This window comes from Mauremys mutica, chromosome 2 (assembly GCF_020497125.1).
Source record: "Mauremys mutica isolate MM-2020 ecotype Southern chromosome 2, ASM2049712v1, whole genome shotgun sequence".
NCBI lineage: Eukaryota > Metazoa > Chordata > Testudines > Geoemydidae > Mauremys > Mauremys mutica.
The window spans coordinates 76,120,352-76,144,906 of NC_059073.1; the positions used below are offsets into that span (position 1 = coordinate 76,120,352).

Consider the following 24,555-nt stretch of genomic DNA (forward strand, 5'->3'; position numbering starts at 1 on the left):
TGCCAGCTACTCCGACAGAGGGGAAGGAGGGCGGGTTTGGAATGGATATGAGCAACACATCTCGAAGAACAACAGTTAGTTACAAAGGTGAGTAACCGTCTTTTCTTCTTCGAGTGCTTGCTCATATCCATTCCAATTAGGTGATTCCCAAGCCTTACCTAGGCGGTGGGGTCGGAGTGAGATGTTGCAGAATGCAAAACTGCTGAGCCAAAGGCTGCATCATCTCTGGACTGTTGGACCAGTGCATAATGGGAGGCAAAGGTGTGGACCGAGGACCAGGTAGCTGCACGACAGATCTCCTGGATGGCTATGTGGGCCAGGAAGGCAGCAGAAGAAGCCTGAGCCCTGGTAGAATGTGCAGTGAGGTGGCTCGATGGAACATGGGCCAAGTCATAGCAGGTGCGGATGCACGACGTCACCCAAGATGAAATCCTCTGGGAGGAGACAGGTAGGCCCTTAGTTCGGTCTGCCACTGCGATGAAGAGTTGGGGCGTTTTACGAAAGGGCTTTGTCCGCTCGATATAAAATGCGAGCGCCCTACGGACGTCTAGGGAGTGCAGTTGTTGCTCCCTTCGCGATGAGTGTGGCTTCGGAAAGAAGACCGGAAGGAAGATATCCTGGTTGATATGAAAGGCCGACACCACCTTAGGGAGGAAGGCCGGATATGATCGCAACTGCACCTTGTCCTTGTGAAACACAGTATACGGTGGGTCCACCGTGAGAGCCCGAAGCTCGGAGACTCGTCTGGCCGATGTAATGGCTACGAGGAAAACTGTCTTCCAGGACAGGTATAGCAGCGAGCAGGTTGCCAGTGGCTCGAATGGGGCAGTCATAAGTCTGGTTAGAACCAGGTTGAGGTACCAGGTTGGGGCGGGGCGGCAAACTTGGGGGTATAAGTGCTCCAAGCCCTTGAGGAACCTAGAAACCACAGGGTGCGAGAATACTGAGCGGCCACTCTCCCCTGGGTGGAAGGTAGAGATGGCTGCCAAGTGCACCCTCAATGATGACACCGCCAGGCCCTGCTGTTTGAGAGACCAGAGGTAGTCCAAGATGGAATGGATCGGGACCTCGGTGGGAGTAACATTGTGCGTTTTGCACCAGCAGGAGAAACGCTTCCACTTGGCCAGATATGTTAACCGAGTGGAAGGTTTCCTACTACCCAGGAGTACCTGTTGTACCGAGGCAGAGCAACGTAACTCGGATCGGTTTAGCCATGCAGCAGCCATGCTGTGAGGTGCAGGGATTGCAGGTCTGGGCAGTGAAGTCTGCCGTGATCCTGCGTTATGAGGTCTGGGCAAAGAGGCAGGGGAATCGGGTTGGCTATCGACAGGTCTAGCAACATGGTATACCAGTGCTGCCTGGGCCACGTTGGCGCGATCATGATCAGGTGCGCTCTGTCACTGCGGAGTTTTAGCAGGACCCTGTGAACCAGCGGGAACAGTGGAAAAGCGTACAGCAGATGGTTCATCCACGGCATCAGAAAAGCATCCGAGATCGAGCCCGGGGAGAGGCCTTGGAATGAGCAGAACGTCTGGCACTTCCTGTTCTTGCAAGAAGCGAAGAGGTCTATGCGGGGAAAGCCCCACTTCTGGAAAACGGAATGGATAACGTCTGGACGAACTGACCACTCGTGAGACAGGAAGGATCTGCTGAGGCGATCCGCCAGAGTGTTCCGAACCCCTGGGAGAAAGGACGCTACCAGATCTATCGATTGGGCTATGCAGAAGTCCCAGAGCTGGATAGCTTCCTGGCAAAGAAGGGAGGACCGTGCTCCTCCCTGCTTGTTTATGTAATACATGGCCGTTGAGTTTTCTGTGAACACTGAGACACAACGGCCTTGCAGGTGCTACTGAAACGCCCAGCACGCAAGGTAGACTGCTCTCAGCTCTCGGACATTGATGTGCAAGGCCAGCTCTTGAGCTGACCAAAGGCCCTGAGTGCGAAACTGACCAAGGTGAGCACCCCAGCCGAGAGATGAGGCGTCCGTCGTCAGGGACACCAAGGGGTGAGGTGGATGGAACGGCATCCCTGCACACACCAGGGAGGGCGTCGATCACCAGTCGAGGGAGCCTAGGATGCTCGGGGGGATCGTGACGATCATGTCTATGCGGTCTCTGCTCTGGTGGTACACCGAGGTGAGCCACAATTGGAGTGGACGGAGGCAAAGCCTGGCATGTTTGGTTACGAACGTGCAGGCAGCCATGTGACCCAGGAGACCTAGGCAAGTGCGAGCTGAAGTTGTCGGGAAATTCCAGAGACCTTGTATAATTGTTACCATCACCTGAAACCGAGGCTGAGGTAAGCAGGCTCTGGCAAGACTGGAGTCCAGGATGGCCCCAATGAATTCTATTCTCTGTGTGGGAATCAGAGTGGATTTCTCTATATTGATCATCAGGCCTAGACGCAGGAATAGGTCCTTGACGACGCCCACATGACGGGTAACTTGGGCCTCGGAGGTCCCTCGAATTAGCCAATCGTCTAGATACGGAAAAACATGTATCTGACGGCGGCGGAGGGAGGTGGCGACTACAGCCATGCACTTTGTGAATACTCTTGGGGCTGTAGAGGCGCCAAACGGAAGGACCGTAAACTGGAAATGTTGACGGTTGGCCACAAACCGGAGGTACCTTCTGTGTGGAGGATAAATGGCGACGTGAAAATACACGTCCTTCATATCGAGGGTGGCATACCAGTCTCCGGGATCCAAGGATGGGATGATGGTCCCCAGGGATACCGTGCGGAACTTCAGCTTTATCATGAACTTGTTGAGTTCCCGCGGGTCTAAGATAGGTCTGAGACCTCCCTTCGCCTTGGGGATTAGGAAATAGAGGGAGTAGAACCCCTTGCTCCTTTCATCCTTTAGTACCTCCTCTATAGCTCCGATGGCGAGGAGCATCCGCACCTCTTGCAAGAGGAATTGCTCGTGAAGAGGGACAAGGATGGGAGGTGGGGCGAAATAAACTGGAGGCGGTACCCAAGTTCTACCGTGCGTAGGACCCAACGATCTGAGGTTAGATGGGACCACGCAGGGAGGAAAAAGGAGAGGCGGTTGTAAAAGGGAGGGAACAGATCCTGGGTAATAACTGGTACGCCGTCCTCGGGCGTGCCTTTAAAAGTTTGGCTTTGGCCTCGCTGGTGGTTTAGAGGGACCCTGATTTTGGCCCCCTTGGGGCCCTGACCGACGCCTACGACCGCCTTGGCCACACCTGCTGGCAAAGTCCTGTCTTTGTCTAGGCGCAGGGTAAGGGCAGTGAGGCTGGGGACAGAAAGGTCGGCGCTGAGTTACCGGCGTGTGCATGCCGAGAGAGCGCATAGTGACCCTGCTGTCCTTTAGGCTTTGCAGCCTAGGGTCAGTTTTTTCAGAGAACGGGCCTTTGCCATCGAAGGGCAAGTCCTGTATAGTATGCTGCAGCTCCGGGGGAAGGCCTGACAACTGGAGCCATGAAATGCGCCTCATAGCAACACCCGAAGCCAGAGTCCTGGCAGCGGAGTCAGCTGCATCCAACGAGTCCTGGAGGGAAGTTCTCGCCACTTTCTTCCCTTCTTCCAGGAGGGCAGCAAACTCCTGACGGGAGTCCTGAGGAAGCAACTCCGTAAATTTGCCCACCGCTGCCCAGGTGTTGTAATTGTAGCGGCTAAGCAGGGCTTGCTGGTTTGCTACGCGGAGTTGCAGGGCCCCTGCCGAGTACACTTTACGGCCCAATAAGTCCATTCACCTAGCCTCCTTCGATTTAGGGGCTGGTGCCTGCTGGCCATGGCGTTCCCTCTCATTGACAGACTGGACGACAAGGGAGCAACGGGGAGGTACTCGTACCCCCTGGAGGGTACCATGTACTTGCGTTCGACTCCGCTGGCCGCGGGCGGGATAGAGGCTGGAGACTGCCAGATGGTATCCACATTGGCTTGGATCGTCCGAATGAATGGTAGGGCCACTCTAGTGGAGGCGTCAGCTGACAGAATGTCTATGACCGGATCCTCTATCTCCGAGACTTCCTCCACTTGGAGGTTCATATTGAGTGCCACCCGTCTTAGGAGGTCCTGATGGGCCCTCAAGTCAATTGGAGGAGGGCCCGAGGAGGATGTTCCTGCCACCGCCTCATCTGGGGAGGAGGAAGAAGAAAGGCCGGGGACAAGCGGGTCCTGCGTGGGCTCGTGCTCCTGGACGACCTCCTGTTCCAGTGGGATCTGGGAGTCCAGAAGCTGAACCAGGGCTTCCTCCATACCGGTCGGAGGGGGATGGCTAACAGTCGCCTCTGGCACCCGGTGCTCTGACGGAACAGAGCGAGATGGGATCACAGGTACACTTTGGGGATCAGTACCGGGAGGCATACCGGTCCCGGGACCTGCGACCGGAGCAGTGCCGGGAGGTCGACCGAGATCTCGAGGCTTGATGTCAGGAGTGGCTATGAGAGTCACGGTGCCTGGAGCGGTGCCGGGAGCTGGATCGGTGCCGAGTATACCGGGCCGGCGAACAGGACGCTGATCGGTGCCGCGAGTACGACTGGTAGCGAAATGGAGAATGGTGCCGGGACTGCGAGCGACGTCGGGACCTGGATCGGCGACGGGACCGAGAACGTCTGCGGGACCGCGATCGTGAACGGTGCCGCTCTGTGGTGCCGACAGAGGGTGGTCTGATCAAGGCAGGCTTGCCGATCGACTGTATAACCCGCACTGACGGTGCCGGGGGTTGAGGCAGCGCAGACTCCGTCATTGCAATCAACTCCCTCGCCATGGAAAATGTCTCCGGCGTGGAGGGAATAGTGAGCTCAACCGCGGCTCGCACCGGGGAACTTTCAGGCACCGGACTCGACGGCTATTGCGTGGCCGGAATTGACAGTGCCGATGTTGTCGGTGCCACAGCAGGTATCGGTGCCGGGCGGTCCGACTTAGTAGAGCGCTCGGACTGCGGAGCAGGCGGCGCGGACGCAGCAGGAGTCTTGTGCCTCTTTGCCCTCGGGGAGAGGGATCGGTGCTGAGCGGACGTCGGTGCCGGCGACGGCCGGTGCCGAGAGGCCTTGGCGGTACCGGCGCGATCTGGTGCCGAGGGAGCGCTTATTGAAGACTGTCCAGCGCTCGGTGCCGAGGGCGGAGGAGTAAGAGCTGCCTCCATCAGGAGCTGCTTGAGATGAAAGTCCCGCTCCTTTTTTGTTCTCGGCTTAAAGGCCTTACAAATGCGGCACTTATCTGTTAGGTGAGATTCCCCGAGGCACTTAAGACAGGAGTCGTGGGGATCTCCTGTCGGCATTGGCTTGTGGCAAGCCGAGCACGGTTTGAAACCCGGTGAACCGGACATAGGCCCCGGCACCGGGTGCGGGGAAGGGAATAATCCCCGAACTCCTCTGAACTATATACACTAACTATACTATAAACGAATAAAGTTAACTACAACTATATAAATCTGAACTATATATACAAGAATTAACGAGAGAACTACGAGTAGCTAGGGAAGTGGAGGTCAGTTAAGCCACACTCCACTGTTCCAGCAACCAACACGGGCGGTAAGAAGGAACTGAAGGGCCGTTGGGTCGGCAGGGGTATATATTCGGCGCTATAGCGGTGCCATTCCAGGGGGCGACCCAGCCGACCCACCGAGTGTTGCTAGGGTAAAAATCTTCTGACGAACGTGCACGCGGCGCGCACACACCTAATTGGAATCGATATGAGCAAGCACTTGAAGAAGAATCAGACTTAACAGCTGTGATCTATTTGTAGAAAAGCATCATTTTTATAAGGCTTATAAACTTAACAGGCCTGATTCTCCTCTCATTTACATTAATGTAATAGGAGGAATAATACAGAAGTTAATACATACCAGCGAAAAGTGAGAGAACTACTATATTACTACTAGTTTGAGGTAACCTACAAAAATATATCATGGCAAACTCATGCCATTTTGATTCTACTTGTGTCTTCCTTAATAGGTGAATCTTACCCTTACTGGTTGTGTCATTCCATCAGCAATAAAAATCCCGCAGTTTTGTCCCTCTCCCTTCCAACCCCCGCCCTGTGTAGCTGTTGGGGGAGAATACAGGCATAGACAACATTGTAGGAATGAGTGTCCCACATATGGCTCTTAATGCTGCATCTGCACAAAAAAAGCCTTGGTACATTAAACACCACACTGATTCTTACCTATCCTGTGGATGCTGCTCCAGTTTTCCATTGCCACATCTGTTACATGTGGGACAAGAGAAGGCAGTGCTCTCGTTAACTCCAGAGATGGTGCCTAAACAAAAATGAAATTCTTACAAAGGTATAATATATGTTGGTGAATACAACTACCCAGAAAGGGAGTTCTCCAGGTGAAGGAGGAGAGACTACATGACCCCCGGGTGAGTTTGTCTTTGTTAGTGTGCTTGCTGCTTGACTGAAATATATAGTGTGGTCTGTTTGTTTGGGGTGCCATGTGCTGAGCTCAGCAGCCTGCTAGGCAAGGCTGAGAACTTAACAAGGCTCTGATCCCTAAGCCCTTTAACACCTTTAACCCTTAACCCAGTAAGAAAAGGGGCTTAAAAAGCCAGCTCCTAAGTGATTAGAAAAGCTAGCAAAAAAGGAGCAGCTAATGGGAGTTTTTTGAGGAAGTAGGAGAGCTAGATACACCTCTAAACTTAGGGCAATAAATACCACCACCTGCCCCCAAAAGAGACAGACAAAACCCAACAAAAATCTGCAGGAGTAAAAAGAATGCAGACAAAGTCCAGCAGCAGAATGGGGGCTACCCAGTTTATCACACTGAATGCAGCATGTATGATTACCTGCCTTGGGGGCAGGTGGCATATGTGTGCATAGGTGCTCAAAGTAGAGGTGCTGGGGGTGCTGCCACACCCGCTAGCTTGAAGTGGTTTCCATCATATATAGGGTTTAGTTTGGATCAATGGCTCTCAGCACCCCTACTGTACAAATTGTTCCAGCATTCCTGTATGTGTGCATACACTGCAAGGAGCTCATGGCCCTCAGAGACCAAGTACAGGCTCTGGAGACCAGAGTGGCTCAACTGGAGGAGCTAAGGGAGACAGAAAGGTACATAGATAAGACTTCCCGGGCATAGTAGAGCAGTCCCACTGACAGCCTCTGTGCTATTGAAGAGGATTGAAGTCTCAGGGAAGAAGAACATCAAAGTAGAGCAGAGAGAAATGAGCCCATAGTTGGGACCCTTCCCCAAGATGATGTCATGGTCTCCCCTCACACTGAGGATACCTCTCCGGGGGAGGGAATCCCAGTTATTACAAAGAAACAGGTAGTAGTAATGAGAGTTGATCATTAGAAATACAGAAAGCTGGGTTTGTGATGACCAGGAGAACCGCATGGTGAATTGCTTGCTGGGTGTGAAGGTTGTGGATCTCTCGAGAAATCTAGACAGGCTTATGTCCAGTGCTGGGGGAGAAGTGGATGGTCATGGTACATGTAGATATCATGTAGGGAAAGGTAGGAGAGAGGTCCTGGAGGCCAAATTGAAGCTGCTAGGTTAGAGATTGAACCAGGACCTGGACTTCAGTTCTCTGAAATGCTTCCAGTTCCATGCAAAGGGCCAGACAGACAAGCAGAAGTGCAGGGTCTCAATGTGGGGATGAGATGATGGTATAAGGAGGAGGAGTTTAGATTTATTAGGAACTGGGAAACCTTTTGGCAAAGCAAGAGCCTAAAGAGGAAGATTGGGCTTCACCTAAACCAAAATGGTATCAGATTGCTGGCATGTAAAATTTAAAAAGTTGTAGAGCAGTTTTTAAACTAAGGGCTGGGGGAAAGCTGACAGGTGTGGAGGAGCACATGGTTCAGATAGATACATCCCTTAGGGAAGGATCTATTAATAGGGATTCTCTATATCCTAGTAAGGAGGAGAGGATGGAAGTTGGTAAAGTACAGGTAGGAAATGAAGAAAAATGAAAAAAGCGTCTTGTTCAATTACATCACATAATGGCAGATAGCTCATAGTGACAAATTTTATAAATGCTTGTATACAAATGCTAGCAGTCAAAATACTCAGATGGGTGAAATTGAATGCTTGATATTAAATGAGAATATTGATATAATAGGCATCTTGGAAACTTGGTGGAACGATAATAATTAATGGGTAATGCCAGGGTACAAAGTATATAAGAATGACAGAGTAGGCCAGGCTGGTGGGGGGGTGGCATTATACGTGAAGGACAGCAGAGTCAAATGTAGTAAAAATCTTAAATTAATCAAATTGTACCACAGAATCTCTATAGATAGAAATTCCATCCTTGAATAATAATATAGCAGTAGGAATATACTGCTGACCATCTCATCAGGATGGTGATGGTGACTGTGAAATACTCTGGGAAATTAGAGAGGCTATAAAAATAGAAAACTCAATAATGGGGGATTTCAACTATCCTCATATTGACTGGGTACATGTTACCTCGGGATGGGAAGCAGAGATAAAGTTTCTTGACATCATAGAGCAGCTAGTCCTGGAACCCAAAGGAGGAGAGGCAATTCTTGATTTAGTCCTAAGTGGAGCACAGGATATCTGATCCAAGGGGTGAATATAGCTGCACTGCTTGGTAATAGTAACTATAGTTAAATTTAACATCCTTGTGGGTGAAGGGACACCACAGAAGCCATCACAGTAGCATTTAGCTTCAAAAAGGGGAACAACACAAAAATGAGGAAGCTAGTTAAAAAGAAATTAAAAGGTACCGTCACAAAAAGTGAAATGCCTGCAAGCTGCATGGAAACATTTTAAAAACATGGCTCAAATAATAGTGGCTCAAATTAAATGTATACTCCAAATTACAAAACATAGTAAGAGGACCGACATAGTGCCACCATGGCTAAACAACGAAGTAAAAGAAGCAGTTAGAGGCAAAAAGGCATCCTTGAAAACCTAGAAGTTAAATCCTACCAAGGAAAATAGAAAGGTGCATAAACTCTGGCAAGTCAAGTGTAAAAGTATAAATTGGCAGGCCAAAAAAAGAATTTGAAAAGCAACTAGCCGAATACTCAAAAACTAACTGCAAAATAAAATTTAAGTACATCAGAAGCAAGATGCCTGCCAAACAATCAGTGGGGCACTGGATGATTGGGATGCTAAAGGAGCACTCAAGTAAGAAAAGGCATATTCTTTGCATAATTCTTCACTGCGGAGGATATGAGCAAGATTCCCACACTCAAGCCATTCTTTTTAGGTGACAAATCTGAGGAACTGTCACAGATTGAGGTGTCATTAGAGGAGGATTTGGAACAAATTGATAAATTAAACAGTAATAAATCACCAGGACCAGATGGTATTCATCCAAGAATTCTGAAGCATCACTCAACTATGAAATTGCAGAACTATGTGAACTATCATTTAAATCACCTTCTGTACCAGTTGACTGGTGGATAGCTGAAGTGACATCAATTTTTTAAAAAGACTCCAGAGGCAATCTTGGCAATTACAGGCTGGTAAGACTAACTTCAGTACCACACAAATTGATTAAAACTATAGTAAAGAACAGAATTATCAGACACATAGATGAACAAATTTGTTAAGAGTCAACCTGGCTTTTGTAAAAGGAAATCATGCCTTACCAATCTATTAGAATTGTTTGAGGGTTCAACAAACACATGGACAAGGGTGATCCAACAGATATAGTGTAGCTGGACTTTCAGAAAGCTTCTAGCAAACAGAGGCTAGGGACACCATCCCTGCCCATCCTGGCTAATAGAAACTGGGAGTGGACGGCAGGGGATGAATTACTCAATGATTGCCTGTTCTGTTTATTCCCTCTGAAGCATCTGGCAGTGGCCGCTGTCTGAAGACAAGATACTGGGTTATATGAACCACTGGTTTAACTTAGTAAAGGCATTCTTAGGTTCTCATTACTTCATTGTAGGAATTTGGCTTGATCTTTTCACTCTTTTCAGTTTAATAATTCCTCTTCTTTCTTTGCTGATAAATATCTGACAGCAGGCAATGGCTTTCCAATCATCAACAAAGTGGGCAAATGAAGAAAAAATCTGACAATACAAATATGAATCCTTCATTTTAATGTCAGGGTGCTCAGAACTTCAAATACACCTCTACCCCGATATAACGCGACCCGATATAACACGAATTCAGATATAATGTGGTAAAGCAGTGTTCTGGGGGGGCGGGGCTGCGCGCTCTGGTGGATCAAAGCAAGTTCGATATAACGCGGTTTCCCCTATAATGCAGTAAGATTTTGTGGCTCCCAAGGACAGCGTTATATCAGGGTAGAGGTGTACTTCAAAAAAGTATGTAAATCTCCATTTCTTTCATTTAAAACTAAAGCTCCAAACAGATTTATTTTTACCCTTTGCTGTTTCCATGGCAGAGAAGAATGATTGCTTGGTACTCTAGACCAGCAAATTTCATACTGATATTTAGGAAATGCTAGGTAATCAGAAAATAGAGGCTGCTTTTTAAAACAGCTGAATAGGTTGAATTCTATAAATAATGGAGTTACACTTGATTTACACATCTGGCCCATAAAATTAACTGTTTGATCAGGGAGAGAATGCTAGATATATTCTGGATCATTATTAATGCACTCCCCACTAATGACAATATGGGAAGCCATTAAAGAGATTTAGATTAATGATAATATGCTGAGATGACCAGTTAGAATTATGAGTGCACCATTCTGTGTCCATAAACAATTCTGAATGGCACGATCTTGGACATCTGCAAGTGACAAACTACATTAAATCAACCTGTAGCAGATATGGCAAAGGCACTGACTAGTAATTCCAGATCTTTTCGAGCAAAAGTCTCTCAATTTTACAATACATCCAATACAATAAAATAAAATCCCAGAAAGACAAGAAGGTGGCTGATAGCCATGTGGCAACACATTTACTTTCCCATTATAAAAACATTACTGAAAGGAACAGGCAGGAAGGAGGGGGAGATACACTGCATGCAATTAGGACAAACCAACAAAACTTTGATTTTCAGTTTCATGAAATTTGAAGAAATCCAAGAGCTGACATCAAGAAGACAATCATTGAATTCTGAAGCAGCATTTATGTGGCTTGAACGAATGGCTCAAAAGACTTGACAGTTAAGTATATAAGCAAAGAAAACACAGACTTCTGATAAAAAGTGAATTTCAAGGGCAGTGTACATTTGCTGAAGAGCGATCTATAACATGTAAGCAGAGACCCTCAGGCATGACACAGCATGAAGTAAGTGGATAACTTTTTCATCCATTTTCTTTTGTTTTTGAGATGAAAATTAATTAAAATATTTATAATGCCTGGGGGGGAGGGATGTGCAAGATATATTTAATTAGAATTTGTTATTACAAGCTTTTTACATAACCTGCCACAGTATATTAGTGCCTCTTTTCTGAATGGAGGAAGGATAGTCATCCATTTTTTAAGTACATCTCTGCCCTCATTTCTTCCACCAGAACTTTTTTAAAGTTATTTTTAAACTGTCCTTATTTTGGTAGATCAATTTCTTCTACCTCAACCATCGGATTTATTTTAATCTTTTGTATAGTATTCCAGATACTTTATTTAGCACCAGCACTATGTAATCCAAGTAATTAGAGAGAAAAATGGATACAAATTTTATTGACTAGATTACCTGAAGTGTTGAAACTCACATTTACTTGGATGAAGAGGTGAACTCCCCAGTGAAACCATCAAAAATGATAGCAAAAGGTGAGTACCAACCCAAGTGAAAGCAGTGGCAGACACACTAATTAGGTGACAATCACACGAGTCCCACAACATAAAATGGTATACAGAATCTAAACAGGGTTAAATGCTGTATAGCATTACCAAGTCCATAGTTTTTCCTCAACTTCAAGCAGTTTTAGACTCTGGCCCTGAGATCTCTCTTTTTAAGGACCCATCAGTAGTTGTAATTTGACTTTTAGACATATCTTATATTTCTTTGGAGTGCTGCTGTCATCAGCATGAAGAGACTGAGAATGGCCTATCTGGGCTGCTCTAGAAAATTGGACACTGGTCACTAATGGGAATGAGAGCTGGTAGCTAAAGGAAGCGTGTTGACTGAAAGCTCCAAAACCAATAGACATGAAGTTTTCTTCAGCTTGTCACAGTGATTAATGAGTGGGTAGAATGTCTGGTCAATTGACAATATTTAGGAACAGGCAGGGTGGTGATTATCATCATTCAAGCAGTTTATCAGTACAGCTGGAAACAGTGCCTCTTGGAGTGGGGCTTAAATATGAAGACATCAAGTGTCAAAATCAGAATATCATTTCTGAATCATTCACTGAAAAAAAAATACTGTTAACCAGTTAATCCTCCCACAAAGCATATGTGGTACAAACTACTAGAACTCTCTCATATGAACAGTTGGACCTAATACGAAATATTAAGAATCTTATGCTGTTATCAAATACAAATGGAGAAGCTGCAAACATTTCAGGAAAGATACACCTCCTTTGTTAATCATTTCACCAAATACATTTGTTACTACAAGAACAGCCATGCTACACAATCTTCCACGAGAAAGATTCAAAGAGGAAGTAGCCAAAGAAACTACAAAGCAGTGAAAATCCATTTTAAACACTGTAAACTATTAGTTACTATGTGAAAATACAAAGAAGAGAGATTATCTACAGACAGAGAAAGCTCTGCCTATAATAGGAGAAGATATTTTACATTCTGCATTAGAACAAAAGGACCCAGGAGAATATTAATAAAATAACAGTTACCCTAAGTGAAAGTAACTGTAAAATCAAATGGGACCAACGCCAGAGGAAGTTCCATAAAACACATCTGTCCAGATCACCAGCAGCACAACTCCCTCTCTAATTTCTTCTTTAACCCTTCCTTCACAACTAAAGGAAGAGCAGGGGCTGAGGGGTTTTTTGGTGTACCTTTAGCATTAAAAATAGCTCTTCATTTTTACAATTATGTGTTTTAACTTGCACAGGAACATGAAGGTGGATTTTTTCTCCTCTAGATGTTGAAAGGTGTGCGGGGGGAGGTATCTTGCATTGATCCCACTCCATAAAGAGTGGTGCAGACTGACATGGAGAAGGAAGAGCTTCTCATACTTGGTCTGTTTAAATGTAACAGCAGATGAATAAATTGCTGAAATAAAAAAAGCAGTATTTCAAACATGTTGATTGAAATACCATTAAAATAGCTGCTAATATTGATCTGAGACATTAGAACTCACCAGGGCTCAGAATGAGTCCCCTACAGTTATAGTTGTTCTTCATTATGCAGTGCAAGAAATCAAGGTTTTTCAATGCAATATACTCATACTAGTGGCGGAGATTCTAGCCACATAGGGCGTTATCACAACAACAGACCGGGTATTTTTGGTAACACCACCAGCTTTTAACTATATGGATCTGTGTCTGTAAGGATTCAGTACTACCCCTTATCAATATTGCTAATATTCTAGAAATCACTTGAAGTGTGTTAGTAAGTATTTGATGGGTGCAAACTCCAGGGAAGGTAAAGAGTTGTCTAGGACATAAATAGGAAAGATTAAGGCTGCGAGTCTTTCACAGAGGTCACGGAAGTCACAGATTCCATGACTTTCTGGAACCTCCATGACTTCTGAAATGGGCGGCCCTCAGATCAGCTGCATCTACCAAGCAGGAAGGGCAGCCCAGGGCCAGCCGAACTGGCTGCTGCTCGGGCAACCCCAGGCAGCTGGTCCCAGAGCTGGGGCAGCGGTCTGGGAGCAGCAGCAGGGTCCCGGGCCACACCCCCAGAAGCATCGTCATGGCCCTGGGCCGCTCCGCCCCAGCAGCAGCGGTGCACTACTGCTGCTCGGGGTGGCGAGGCTCCACTGTCGCCGGAGTGCCCCCAACACCTACAATTTAGTCAGAGGTATTTATAGTACAAGTCATGCACAGGTCAACAGTCATGGGCCCTGACTTTTTGTTTATTACCATGACTATCCATGACTTGTACTAAAAATACCCAGGACTAAATCCTAGCCTTAAAATGATGGAATGAAATTAAGAAAGGATTTTTTTTTTATTGAAAGTGTGAGTTACTAGGCTGTGAAGTAATCTCTGAAATGAAGCACCACAACTTGAAACCTTTAGAAGCAGATCAGACAAAGCATTAGAAAATACATTGTAGGGAATATTCCTGCCCTAGTAGTGGATGGACTAAATGATTAAACAAAGCAATGTCCAAAAGCCAGCAGCACTGGTTGGGGAGCTAGTGTGGCCAAGTTGTGCTAAGAGCCCTCACTAGAACATTAAACTGCCCTGCTTCTGCATATCACCAAGGGAAGGACGCAGTGGAAGAACCAACCCTGCCGCACAAGTCCTTGCTTGCACACCTAATCTTTCTGTAGAAAAATAATTTTACTGCAGATAATGCTATACCCAATTGGTAAGATGGGAAAGTCTGGTGCAAACTGACATATGAAGTGAAAGAATGGAACATTTTACAGCAAAGATTTGTGTGTACATGCATGCACACACGCATGCACACACAGGCACTGAATGGGAACACTGACCGTGCAGAGCTCAGATGGGCAACAGTGTGCAGGGGAAAAGGCTCTTCCACAGCAACAAGGTAATGAAAACCCAGGAAGAGAGATAAACCTGACTGTCCTAATGACACACAGCATCTTCCCCCAAGCCACCCCCTCTCCCCCTTCAATGCACTGTTTTATTCAATGGACCTAAATGCTTAAAATGAACATAAATAGTTAGCAAAAAAAGGCTGTACCAACCTTTTATGGTACAAATGGAATTGGCCTGTGTTGTAGAATCCAGTTCATCTAGTTTGACAGGGCTAGTCAGCTCACTAAAGTCAGCCTCGGCAGCCGTGTACAAAAGGGGCTTTTGTAACGAGAGAACGGTACGTTCAACACAAATAATCCTACCTGCCAACAAAGACATTTCAATTTACTATAGTAACAAGGAAAAAGGTGACCATATTGTCATGGCCAATAAAGACAATGCTTTCTGCCAGTTACTAACCAGATAGATGGATTATTTCAGGTTTCCTCCACAACAGCATATTTGTTTTTTTGAATGAAACACATATAATGCTCTTGGTAAGCTCAGTGCCTTCTGGGCAAAAAGATTTTGCTACATCAGATTTTTAAAAAAAGAGACATTCAAATTCAATTCAAACAGGATTGTAATTTATTCACTGGAAGCATGTGGTTTTTGTCTGTTGTTTAATCATATAAGTTTGTACTTCTCTTAGAGGTGTTTTTATTTGTTTAAATCTGTCCTAAGGCAAGGCACATGCAGTACTTTACTCTCCAAAGCAGAAATTGCCCAAACTTTTACTCACCTGCACCTAATGCCACATCTCATTTGCATAATATGGACCAGATTTCAACTCCTATGGGTAAATAAATTGTTCAATGGATTTGGTAACAGGACATGGAGCCTTTCATAAGTAGGTCAGTGGCTCAAACCTAGGTTGGATTGATGGTGACAGAAAGTCACTAATATCTGACATCTTATGTGAAATCAATTTGGTGTTCTCACTCTATTTCCTGGTGGACAAATATGCACATCCTAATATTGTCACAACCATTGGCACTAAACTGGAATGATAATTGGATGCCTTGGAAGAGAGGTCAAAGAATGAATGGGCATAGAAATGGAACTTTCTTCCCATAGATGCCCATATGGTCATTGAAGAGCTACATTGAAAAGGCAGTGTGGGGCAGCTTGCAATGCCTCTGGCTGTAGGGAAATAGAGGTGTCAGGTCTCTGGTTGTCATTAACCCTACTCCTTCTAGTGGAAGTAAATTCAGTTAACAATGTAAAATGATGAAAAAAAAATACTGAAAACAACAGTTACAATTCCCCCTTCCCCAGATACTGGGTCCCAGCTTGCAATGCTTCATCTTGATCTGAGTGTCTCAGAAGGTTGAATGTCTATAATAAAGATTTGAATGCCCATGGGTCACAGTTAATTTATTTTGGCTCCAATTGCCCCAGTACCATGAATAAACAGCTTACCATTTCCTCGCAAAGCATCCTTGAAGAAGATAACACAGTGGGACGCATTGGTGAGTGGCTCCATAACTTTCTCACCAAGAACACATGATGAAGCAAAATATACAGGTACAGACTTTGCAGTTCCACAGTTGTCTTTAGCCCCGCTCTGCAGTGCGAAGTCAGTCACAAATAACCAAAACTCCCTTTGACCCACAGAAACACTACATTTTACCTAGGATTTCAAAAGAAAGGGCAAAAGATTTTTATTTAACTGTAATACAATTTGATTAAACTAATAGCAGAACCGAAGACTAAAACAGCTTCATCTCCTCATAACAAACAAAACTCACTTAGACCATGATGTTTAGCGTTTGGACAGCAAGAGAAGTGAGGGTTGGGACAGGATTAGTTAACATGCGTTAACCCTTTCCCTGACACAGATGCAGATTAACAACTTTTATCTAATTTAGCTGGTCGACCTGAGTGGGGAGCCTGGGGTTACCTCAACCAGCTAGTGTTATAATACAGTTTGCTCCATCCACACTAGAGTTTTAAAATATTTAGTTAAAATGTGTTAGCTAGCAAAGTTTTAAAAATACACCTTTTATGCTAGTCTGGACAAGGCCCTATATGAGCTTTGTAGTTAAAAAAAAAAAAAAGTCTCACACTGACGTTATTCCTGCATAAGCAAATTCAACAAATATTGTCATCAGACTCTCTCATATGCACCACTCCCTGGGTAACAGCTGCTATAGGTTACAAAATTGGATGTTTTTCTTACTGGTGAACAAATAGCATCTTTCAAAAATTTTGAAAAATACATATAAATATAAACTAAATTATTCATAAAGTGTTCTGAAAGAAACGAGGGAATCAGCCCTGACTACATAAGTGTTCTGCCTGTTTAGGACAGGGAGAAATATATTCTGGTATTGCTAAAATAAGCAACATGAAAACAGATAATGTCACAGACAAAATACCTACACTTTATGTTCGATTTCATATCTGAAAACATGATTAACAATAGCTCATTAATGTTTTAAAATGTTTCACATTACTTTGATGAAAAAACTAGTCAGATGGATATTAAGTTTATTAAAAGATCTACCAAGATCAGCTGTGCTAAAGTTTGGCAATTTGCGTTTTCTTGTGTCTGTTTGCAAAGCTTATGTAATTCTCTGTGTGTTCCCAATCCACCTTAAATGCTTCAGCATTTTATTTTATATCTACAATTAATGCAAAGAGAGCACTCAGGAGCAGCTCTATAATGATGAAGTAGTGTGTGTGTGCATGATAGAGAAAAGAGATTTTTAGGTAAATAAACTTATTTTAGATCGAAGTATTCAAGGAAATATAAACATTGTGTAACTTTTTTTTCTAAAGGATTTATGATTTTTTTTAAAACAATACTTCAGAGCTTAGATAATATGGTGATGGGTGCTACCAGAACATCATGTATCCTTTTAATTTTCAAGAATACATTACAATTTTTATTCAATCATATAGGTAGAAGATACTCTGCAAATACCAGAATCTTTATCATCTCAATTATTTATTGGAGTTTAACTCTAACTTCCTTCACCTCACCTCCCGCCCCAAGAGAATGTCTACATTTCTAAAAATAAAGATACATGAACTCTTAAAGCCCTATTCATCTATTACAGGTTATGAGGCAACGAGAACCTCAGCTCTTGTTTCCAACAGCAAATTCAAACCTCTGAAAAAATCAGACCCTTTAAAACTAGCCATTTCTTCATATTAGTAGCTCCCAGAACAAATACGTTGATTGGAAATGATAGTTGGCAGAATTCATAAACCTAGATGCAACAATTTATTCTGATTCCTTAGTATATGTTTTTATTGTACTTATCTCCAAGTTCCTTCTGTAACAGCTACATGCATCTGATCATCTTCCATATGTGCAGAGTTTTAAAACAGTCATGAAAGACTGACTTTTACAGCTGTCACATGAGAGTTACCCCAGAGCTTTTAAAAGCTGGTCTTTAGAGGTACACAACAGAAGAGTCAGCCGAAAAGTAAAACAACAACAACAGTAATAATCACAAGTCATTGTAAAATCATCATCTTTGTATGTGTGACAATTTGTTCTGAACAGAAAGGAAACAAGAGACAAACAGCAGCAGGATTGAGTTATAAAAAAGGACAACTCCTCAAGCACAGATGGAATATATTTCCTCATTTTCCTTTTATACCACAGTACTTATTCTGAATAAATAAATAAATAATAAAAGGCATATTTCCATTCCCCCTTCACCCAAATGAGGCACTGCAGAATACTGATCAAGTGGCTATTTGGACTGAACACTGCTGCTTTTTAAAGTACAATAATATAAATTAACTACAAAATGTACACAATTCATAGAGAGTATTTTCCCAGTTCCGAATAACGAGTCTGAAGAAGACATTAAAGCTGAATCAAGGTCCTCACTTCACATTTTATTGCACAATAATCTTGCGTGTGAAGGACAACTCCTCTTGGCAAAGACTGAAGAAATCAACAAGTTGCTGCACATGACATTTTATTTCTGGAAGGATTAGATGAGTGACACACAAACAACAGGTAAGTTACATCCCGAGAGCAGCTATCCAAAAGTGAAACATTTTTCATTACCTTTGCAGTATTTTTTCCAATAATTTATGAGTCCTTACCTTGTTAATCTACAGAAGTCTAGTGCATACAGTTAAATAGCAAATGATCACTTACAACAACACCTGGCTTATCAAACATTTTAACAACATGAAAGTGTATATATAGGTCTTTCCTAGTAGGCACATGAAAATTCTTCAAAGTAATGTACATCCTAGCTTAGTCAATCTCTTTTCTAACTAAGTCGCTAGGAACTCCTAGAATAGGATACTGCTACACAATATTGATTCAGATAGAGGCACATCTGAAATCAGTGATCTCCTAAATCAGCCAGTTACAAACACAATCTACTTTTCTGTGATTAAAACAATTTTTAGAGGAAAGTTTCTTTTTCTTATTTGTTTGTTTGAAAATAGGGCAGGGAGACAAATCTGTGTATCTAATTCCCTTGTTGAAGCCCTCAGGATCTCATAATTTCATCTTGCTTTAAAACCCACACAAATGCCCATGCCATTTAGCTTGGGAAAATCATCATTGAGCAATAAAAGGCACTAATTTCTCAGGAGTCAATTGTGCTGCTTGCCTAAATATTAGATTATAACCCATGAGCCCTGGAAGCGAGAGCCTTTTGACCTAAAATTGAATTCAGGTCTATGTCATGGTGGTGCGGAGCACTTCCAGCTTCTTAGCTGGTCTTAGAATTAAATCCCTTCAAATTTCCTTATCTTTGTCCATTAGTTTTGTTTGACACTATTTTTCTTGTCAAGAAATCCTCCATCTACTGCATATTCAGTAGTCTGCAGAAAATCCTTTCAACTACTGAGGGATGAGCATCACTTTGAAAAAAAATCCAGAAGTAGAAAATCCAATGTGCATGGCAGACAGATTTATCTAGGAGCTCCTGCTTTTTACTAGTAGATTAGAGGAGCCAAATTCTGCTCTTGGGTGCACCTGGATGGCTCCCCTTGAAGCGAGAGGGAGCTGCCCAGTTGCACACAAGGACAGAATCACTCTCTCTATATATACACCCATCATCTGCTAAAGTCTGCATTCAGATGTACCACTGAATGGGGGCTTCTCAGGTGTATCTGAGGGCAGAATTTAACTGTAAAGCAGATTCTCTTTTTGGTTGTCACTGCAGATCCCAACTGGTTTCAATGGAAGCTGCCTGGTCATATATAAGGTGAAAATCTGTCCCATGATAAACAGCACTTGATTCAGAAGAAATTAGTTTTCTAAACCAAACAGAAGTGAGTTCTTCTTGCTGCCCATTCACAGGGATATCTTACCTACTGATAGATCCACTCAGACAGCTCTTAAAGAGCATCTGAAAAGTAAATGTTATATCTAAACACAGCAAATATCTGCTTCTTTATACACATTACATTGATTTTAGTACATTTCATTACTAAAAAGTAAAATTACCTGCAGCCTTCGATATATAACTTGTGCCCAAAAGCTACAACGTTGATTAAAATCACCAACCTGCCACACAATTTAAAAGGGAAGATTAGTCAAATATGATATTATAAATCTATTAAATTAGTAGTACAAAATACCTGTTATTGCACTTTTAAAAAAAGTTACCTGAAGAATTTCCTTTAGACTACGTATAGTTGGGGGCAGGTAGAAATTGGAAATCTGTCCTTCCTCACCTACATTGACATGTCTTGGATCAGGTTGAGCTGTAAGAATGTAACAGAAGCTCGGAGGAGGAAGGTTAGTTTTAATCTGTTGAAAATAAATAAAAGAAATATGGAACCTAATTAAAAGTATTTCAATATGACCAATAATGATAAGTAATAATACTTAGGACTTACATCACACTTTACATTTTCAAAGCACTATCCAAACATTTAACTGATACAACACCGTGGTGAAGTAGGAACCGATGAAAATTTAATGTTTTCATGTCGCAAGTTAAATCAGTTTGTAAGTCATCCTTTTTCCTAGTTTGACATTGATCCATAGCTCAAAAATATCACACAGTTTGGCACAATGGACAACCACTATGACAGCTTTGTGACAGGGCAGTTGTGAGAGTTATGAATTCTATGATTTTCATCTTTTCAAAAAAATGTGCGACTTCTGAGACTTGGGGATTTTTTTGCATGTGGGTGGGTGACAGTAAACAGCTGAAGCAGCTTTACTGAGAACGCTGAAAGCTGCCAAGTTAAATCCTGGGCAGCACAGAGAGAAAATGGAAAACAGCAGCAATTTAGCAACAACATGAACTTTTCTCTGTGCTAGGACGAGCCCTTATTTCCCTTAAACAGTTATGTGATGGTATAACCACACTAGAAATCCCCATTCAAAGAGGCTTCAAACTAGAATAGCTTCTCAGGATGCAGGGTCAGCCCTATAGCTTTATTTTTATTTATCAGTTTGTATAATTATACTCTGGGGATGTTGTTTAGGAGTTAATGAAACACGTAATATAATAAAGGAAAGCTGAATTAATGAAAACAGCTGTTCAGCCATTAAAAAGAACTTCCACATAAGAAAAAAAATGTCAAAACAAAATGTTTCCTTTTGAATATATCAAAAAAGATAGCTTGGTGTATGTATGGCACAAGAGAAGTCTATTCCAGAGACCTCTTCATACAGTAACATTTTATTATTCATATTTTTAATTATATCTAAAAGATTCTGCTTTCTAGGCACATTTATATCAATAAGAAATGTATCAAAATTAAACAACAAACTGCCAAAATTGGCAGGAATAATAAACTTCATCGTGGCATCTTCAACCATTAGAATCCTAGTTTGTGAAATACACTTGAAGTGTATGGCAATGGAAAGTTTCCTCTCTATTGATTATTTATTTTTAATTATTATAATTATTATTATTAAAGTAAAAGAATTTAAAAACAAATGAAAGTTATAAACTATATTACACAGCATTTAAGAGTGCTGCTCCATCCATAGATGCTCCCACTGCTGCCTACTTGTTGCAGCACACACATCAATCTATTTTTTTGAGACTTGTGAAATACCTAGATTGTATGAGGTGTGAATCCAGGACAGACAGGTAGTTTTATTCAGAATTGGTCTTGCTTTTTCAGGTTAAGTCAGAACTTCAATGGTATTATTTTAAAACAACAGGGTTTTAATTTTGTTCTCCAATGTAAACCTCTTAGCAATGTAAAAAGTACATTGTAGCAAAGCGATTCATGAGATTTTTTCCCTAGAGTAACCAACAATGATCGCCTTTTCAATTTCCTTTGTGTTGGTTACTTTTTCCCCCTGGGTAAGTTTCTTTATTTTTAAATCATGCACACCCAATGTAGGAGTCTGTATAGCACCTAGCACATTGTGGCCCTACCGTGGATGAGACCTCTAAGTTCTAATGTTATGCACATAATTAAATAACACCAAACTTTTCTCCAACACGAGAGTTATACAGGAATACCACAACAGCACAGGTACCTGATTCTTAATGATTAAAAACACCACCACATCTCAAACCTTTCCCATCAGAGTAATACTCCCAAACACCACACAATAGGCAAAATTTCTTTTCTGAATACAATATGAATTAAGGGAAATTTACAGATAAAATCCCAGATTTGAAGTGCACATTAGCATCACATTTTAGTTTGAAATTCACAGAAATGCTTACACTATTTTTTATTATTCCAAGATTGTTTTAGTGCTCAGTTAAACCTCCAGATTATAATCTTCACGCAGACTGAGCACCACAGTCAGAATCACTCCAGCATGCAAAGGAAGTTAGAACAGCCCTGATTTTGACCTGTAGAACAGCACTGTCCTTGCTGAGTTCTACCATTATATTTTCTGGTTTGCCTTCATAGCGTCTGATCTAATTTGTATTTCCTGTAGAAGGAGAGGACTACCAAACTAGTGACCAACAGTGTATCCCACCATGATGCATACAGAGAATTAATGATGAGGTAGTCACCACCTACAGTGGCGGATGAGCATTGGCGGATTATCCACTGGGCCAATGGGGCCTGTCCCCAGGGGCCCCTGCCAATTGGGAGGCCCTGGAAAAATGGGTACCCCCATGTGCTGGGGAGGTGAGGGTGAACTAGCCCCTACAAAACTGTAATCCGCCTCTGCGGATGAGATCAAAGTGTTGGTCTAAGGTATGGGGGTAGGCAGTTAGTCTAGAATGAAGGGAGAAGCACGAGAGCATAGCTGTATGGCTAAAGGGACCGGGAGAATCTGACACCCCAAATAAACATGTGCATACTATACATACAAGAACTTTAATTTTGGATGAAGAAACACAGCTCAGTAAAATACACCTTACCGCTTCACAGTCTTGACTTTGACCAGGAACTTTTAGAGGCACTAATGGAGGCCACAAACTGTCTATCAGACTGAAAAGTCCCAATGCCCTTAAGAAAAAAAAATACAACCTGTTTCAAAATGTTTTCAATTGAACATGCTGTATTAAAAAGACATTTAATTTGAATCATCATTTGACTGTGAAAACAAATCTAAGTTATATTTGTTCATCAGATGTTGGGTTTTGTTTGGCCTAATTTAATCCCCATGATCTCTGCTGCAGAGAAAGAGAGAAAAAGAAAGATAATTAATTGCTGAATATCAAAGTTTCATTCAATTCTTTGCCTATAAAAAGATGCAATATAATTATTGTTAAATACTGACATTGTACAAGACACATATCAATCCAGTTCCTTATTCAAGAGTTTTCAATCTACAACATTTGCATTAAGCAGAGTAAAACTCAATTTGCCACTGAACTAAAAATGTTTTACTTTCTTGCTTTTCTCTGACCTCTGAGTCTACTGGCCATAGAACCTTTCAAGAAAGCCAGGGTAGATGTGATATTCTAATGTAAAAAACAAACAGGATTTTGTTTTTATTTTATTTATTTTAAAATAACTCCAAGCCTTCATTATACATCATAAAGAAGCACAAATGAGCACAGTCCCACTTTATTTTTCCTTTGCAGTTCATCCTTTATCCATTTTTTTTAAACTAAGTACTCTATTTTGCATTTAGAAACCTAGGGTATGTCTACACTATGGGATTATTCTGATTTTACAGAAACAGGTTTTTTAAAACAGATTGTATAAAGTCGAGTGCACGCGGCCACATTAAGCACATTATTTTGGCGGTGTGCGTCCATGTACCGAGGCTAGTGTCAATTTCCGGAGCGTTGCACTGTGGGTAGCTATCCCGTAGCTATCCCATTGTTCCCGCAGTCTCCCCCACCCATTGGAATTCTGGGTTGAGATCCCAATGCAAAAACAGTGTCGCGAGTGATTCTGGGTAAATGTTGTCACTCAATCCTTCCTCCGTGAAAGCAACGGCAGACAATCATTTCGCGCCCTTTTTCCCTGGATTGCCCTGGCAGATGCCATAGCATGGCAACCATGCAGCCCGTTTAGCCTTTTGTCACTGTCACCGTATGTGTACTGGATGCTGCTGACAGCCGTGGTACTGCAGTGCTACACAGCAGCATTCATTTGCCTTTGCAAGGTAGCAGACGGTTACCAGCTATAGCACTGTCTGCAATTGGAAATTGGCGATGAGATGACGGTTATCAGTCATTTTGCACCGTTTGCAATTGGAAATTGGCAATGACTGTTATCAGTCCTTTTGTACCATCTGCTGCTGTCATGGGTGCTCCTGGCTGGCCTCGCTGAGGTCGGCCGGGGGCGCATGGAGAAAAATGGGAATGACTCCCCAGGTCATCATACAAAATGGAGAGACACCCTGGATAAGTGGACTGGGGTGAGACAAGTTTAGGGAAAGAGGAATAACAGACTGAGGAGAAATAAGGGTGGATGCAAATAAAAAAAGAAATGAAAATAATACTTTGGTCTTCTTTAATGTCTTCCATTCAAGGATCTCAAAGTGGATTATCAGCATTCACAAAGCTGATTTTATAGTGCTTTGTACACCTTTGATATCCCTCCTACTATTGGCCGCGCTTTTCAGATAGGAAAACTGTGGAACAGCAAAGTTGAGTACATGTCTCTAGCAGAGCCACGAGGAGAATCTAAGGGCTTGTCTACACTCAGGAAAGTTAAGACAAATTGCAAATTCATAGAAGTG

General features: G+C 42.9%; 1 protein-coding gene across 2 annotated transcripts in view; it reads right to left on the minus strand.

The window, feature by feature from the left end:
• Positions 1-24,555, minus strand: part of SPIDR (scaffold protein involved in DNA repair) — a 330,087-nt gene that overhangs the window by 5,229 nt on the left and 300,303 nt on the right. The window contains exons 12-17 of one of the 2 annotated variants that reach the window (XM_045004444.1): positions 22,778-22,865; positions 20,089-20,232; positions 19,927-19,986; positions 15,915-16,125; positions 14,663-14,815; positions 6,133-6,226 (exon numbers count right to left, since the gene is read on the minus strand). In XM_045004444.1, the coding sequence (XP_044860379.1) occupies positions 6,133-6,226; positions 14,663-14,815; positions 15,915-16,125; positions 19,927-19,986; positions 20,089-20,232; positions 22,778-22,865 (750 nt within the window). The remainder of the gene's footprint in view (positions 1-6,132; positions 6,227-14,662; positions 14,816-15,914; positions 16,126-19,926; positions 19,987-20,088; positions 20,233-22,777; positions 22,866-24,555) is intronic. The other variant, XM_045004445.1, reaches the window with a different exon arrangement.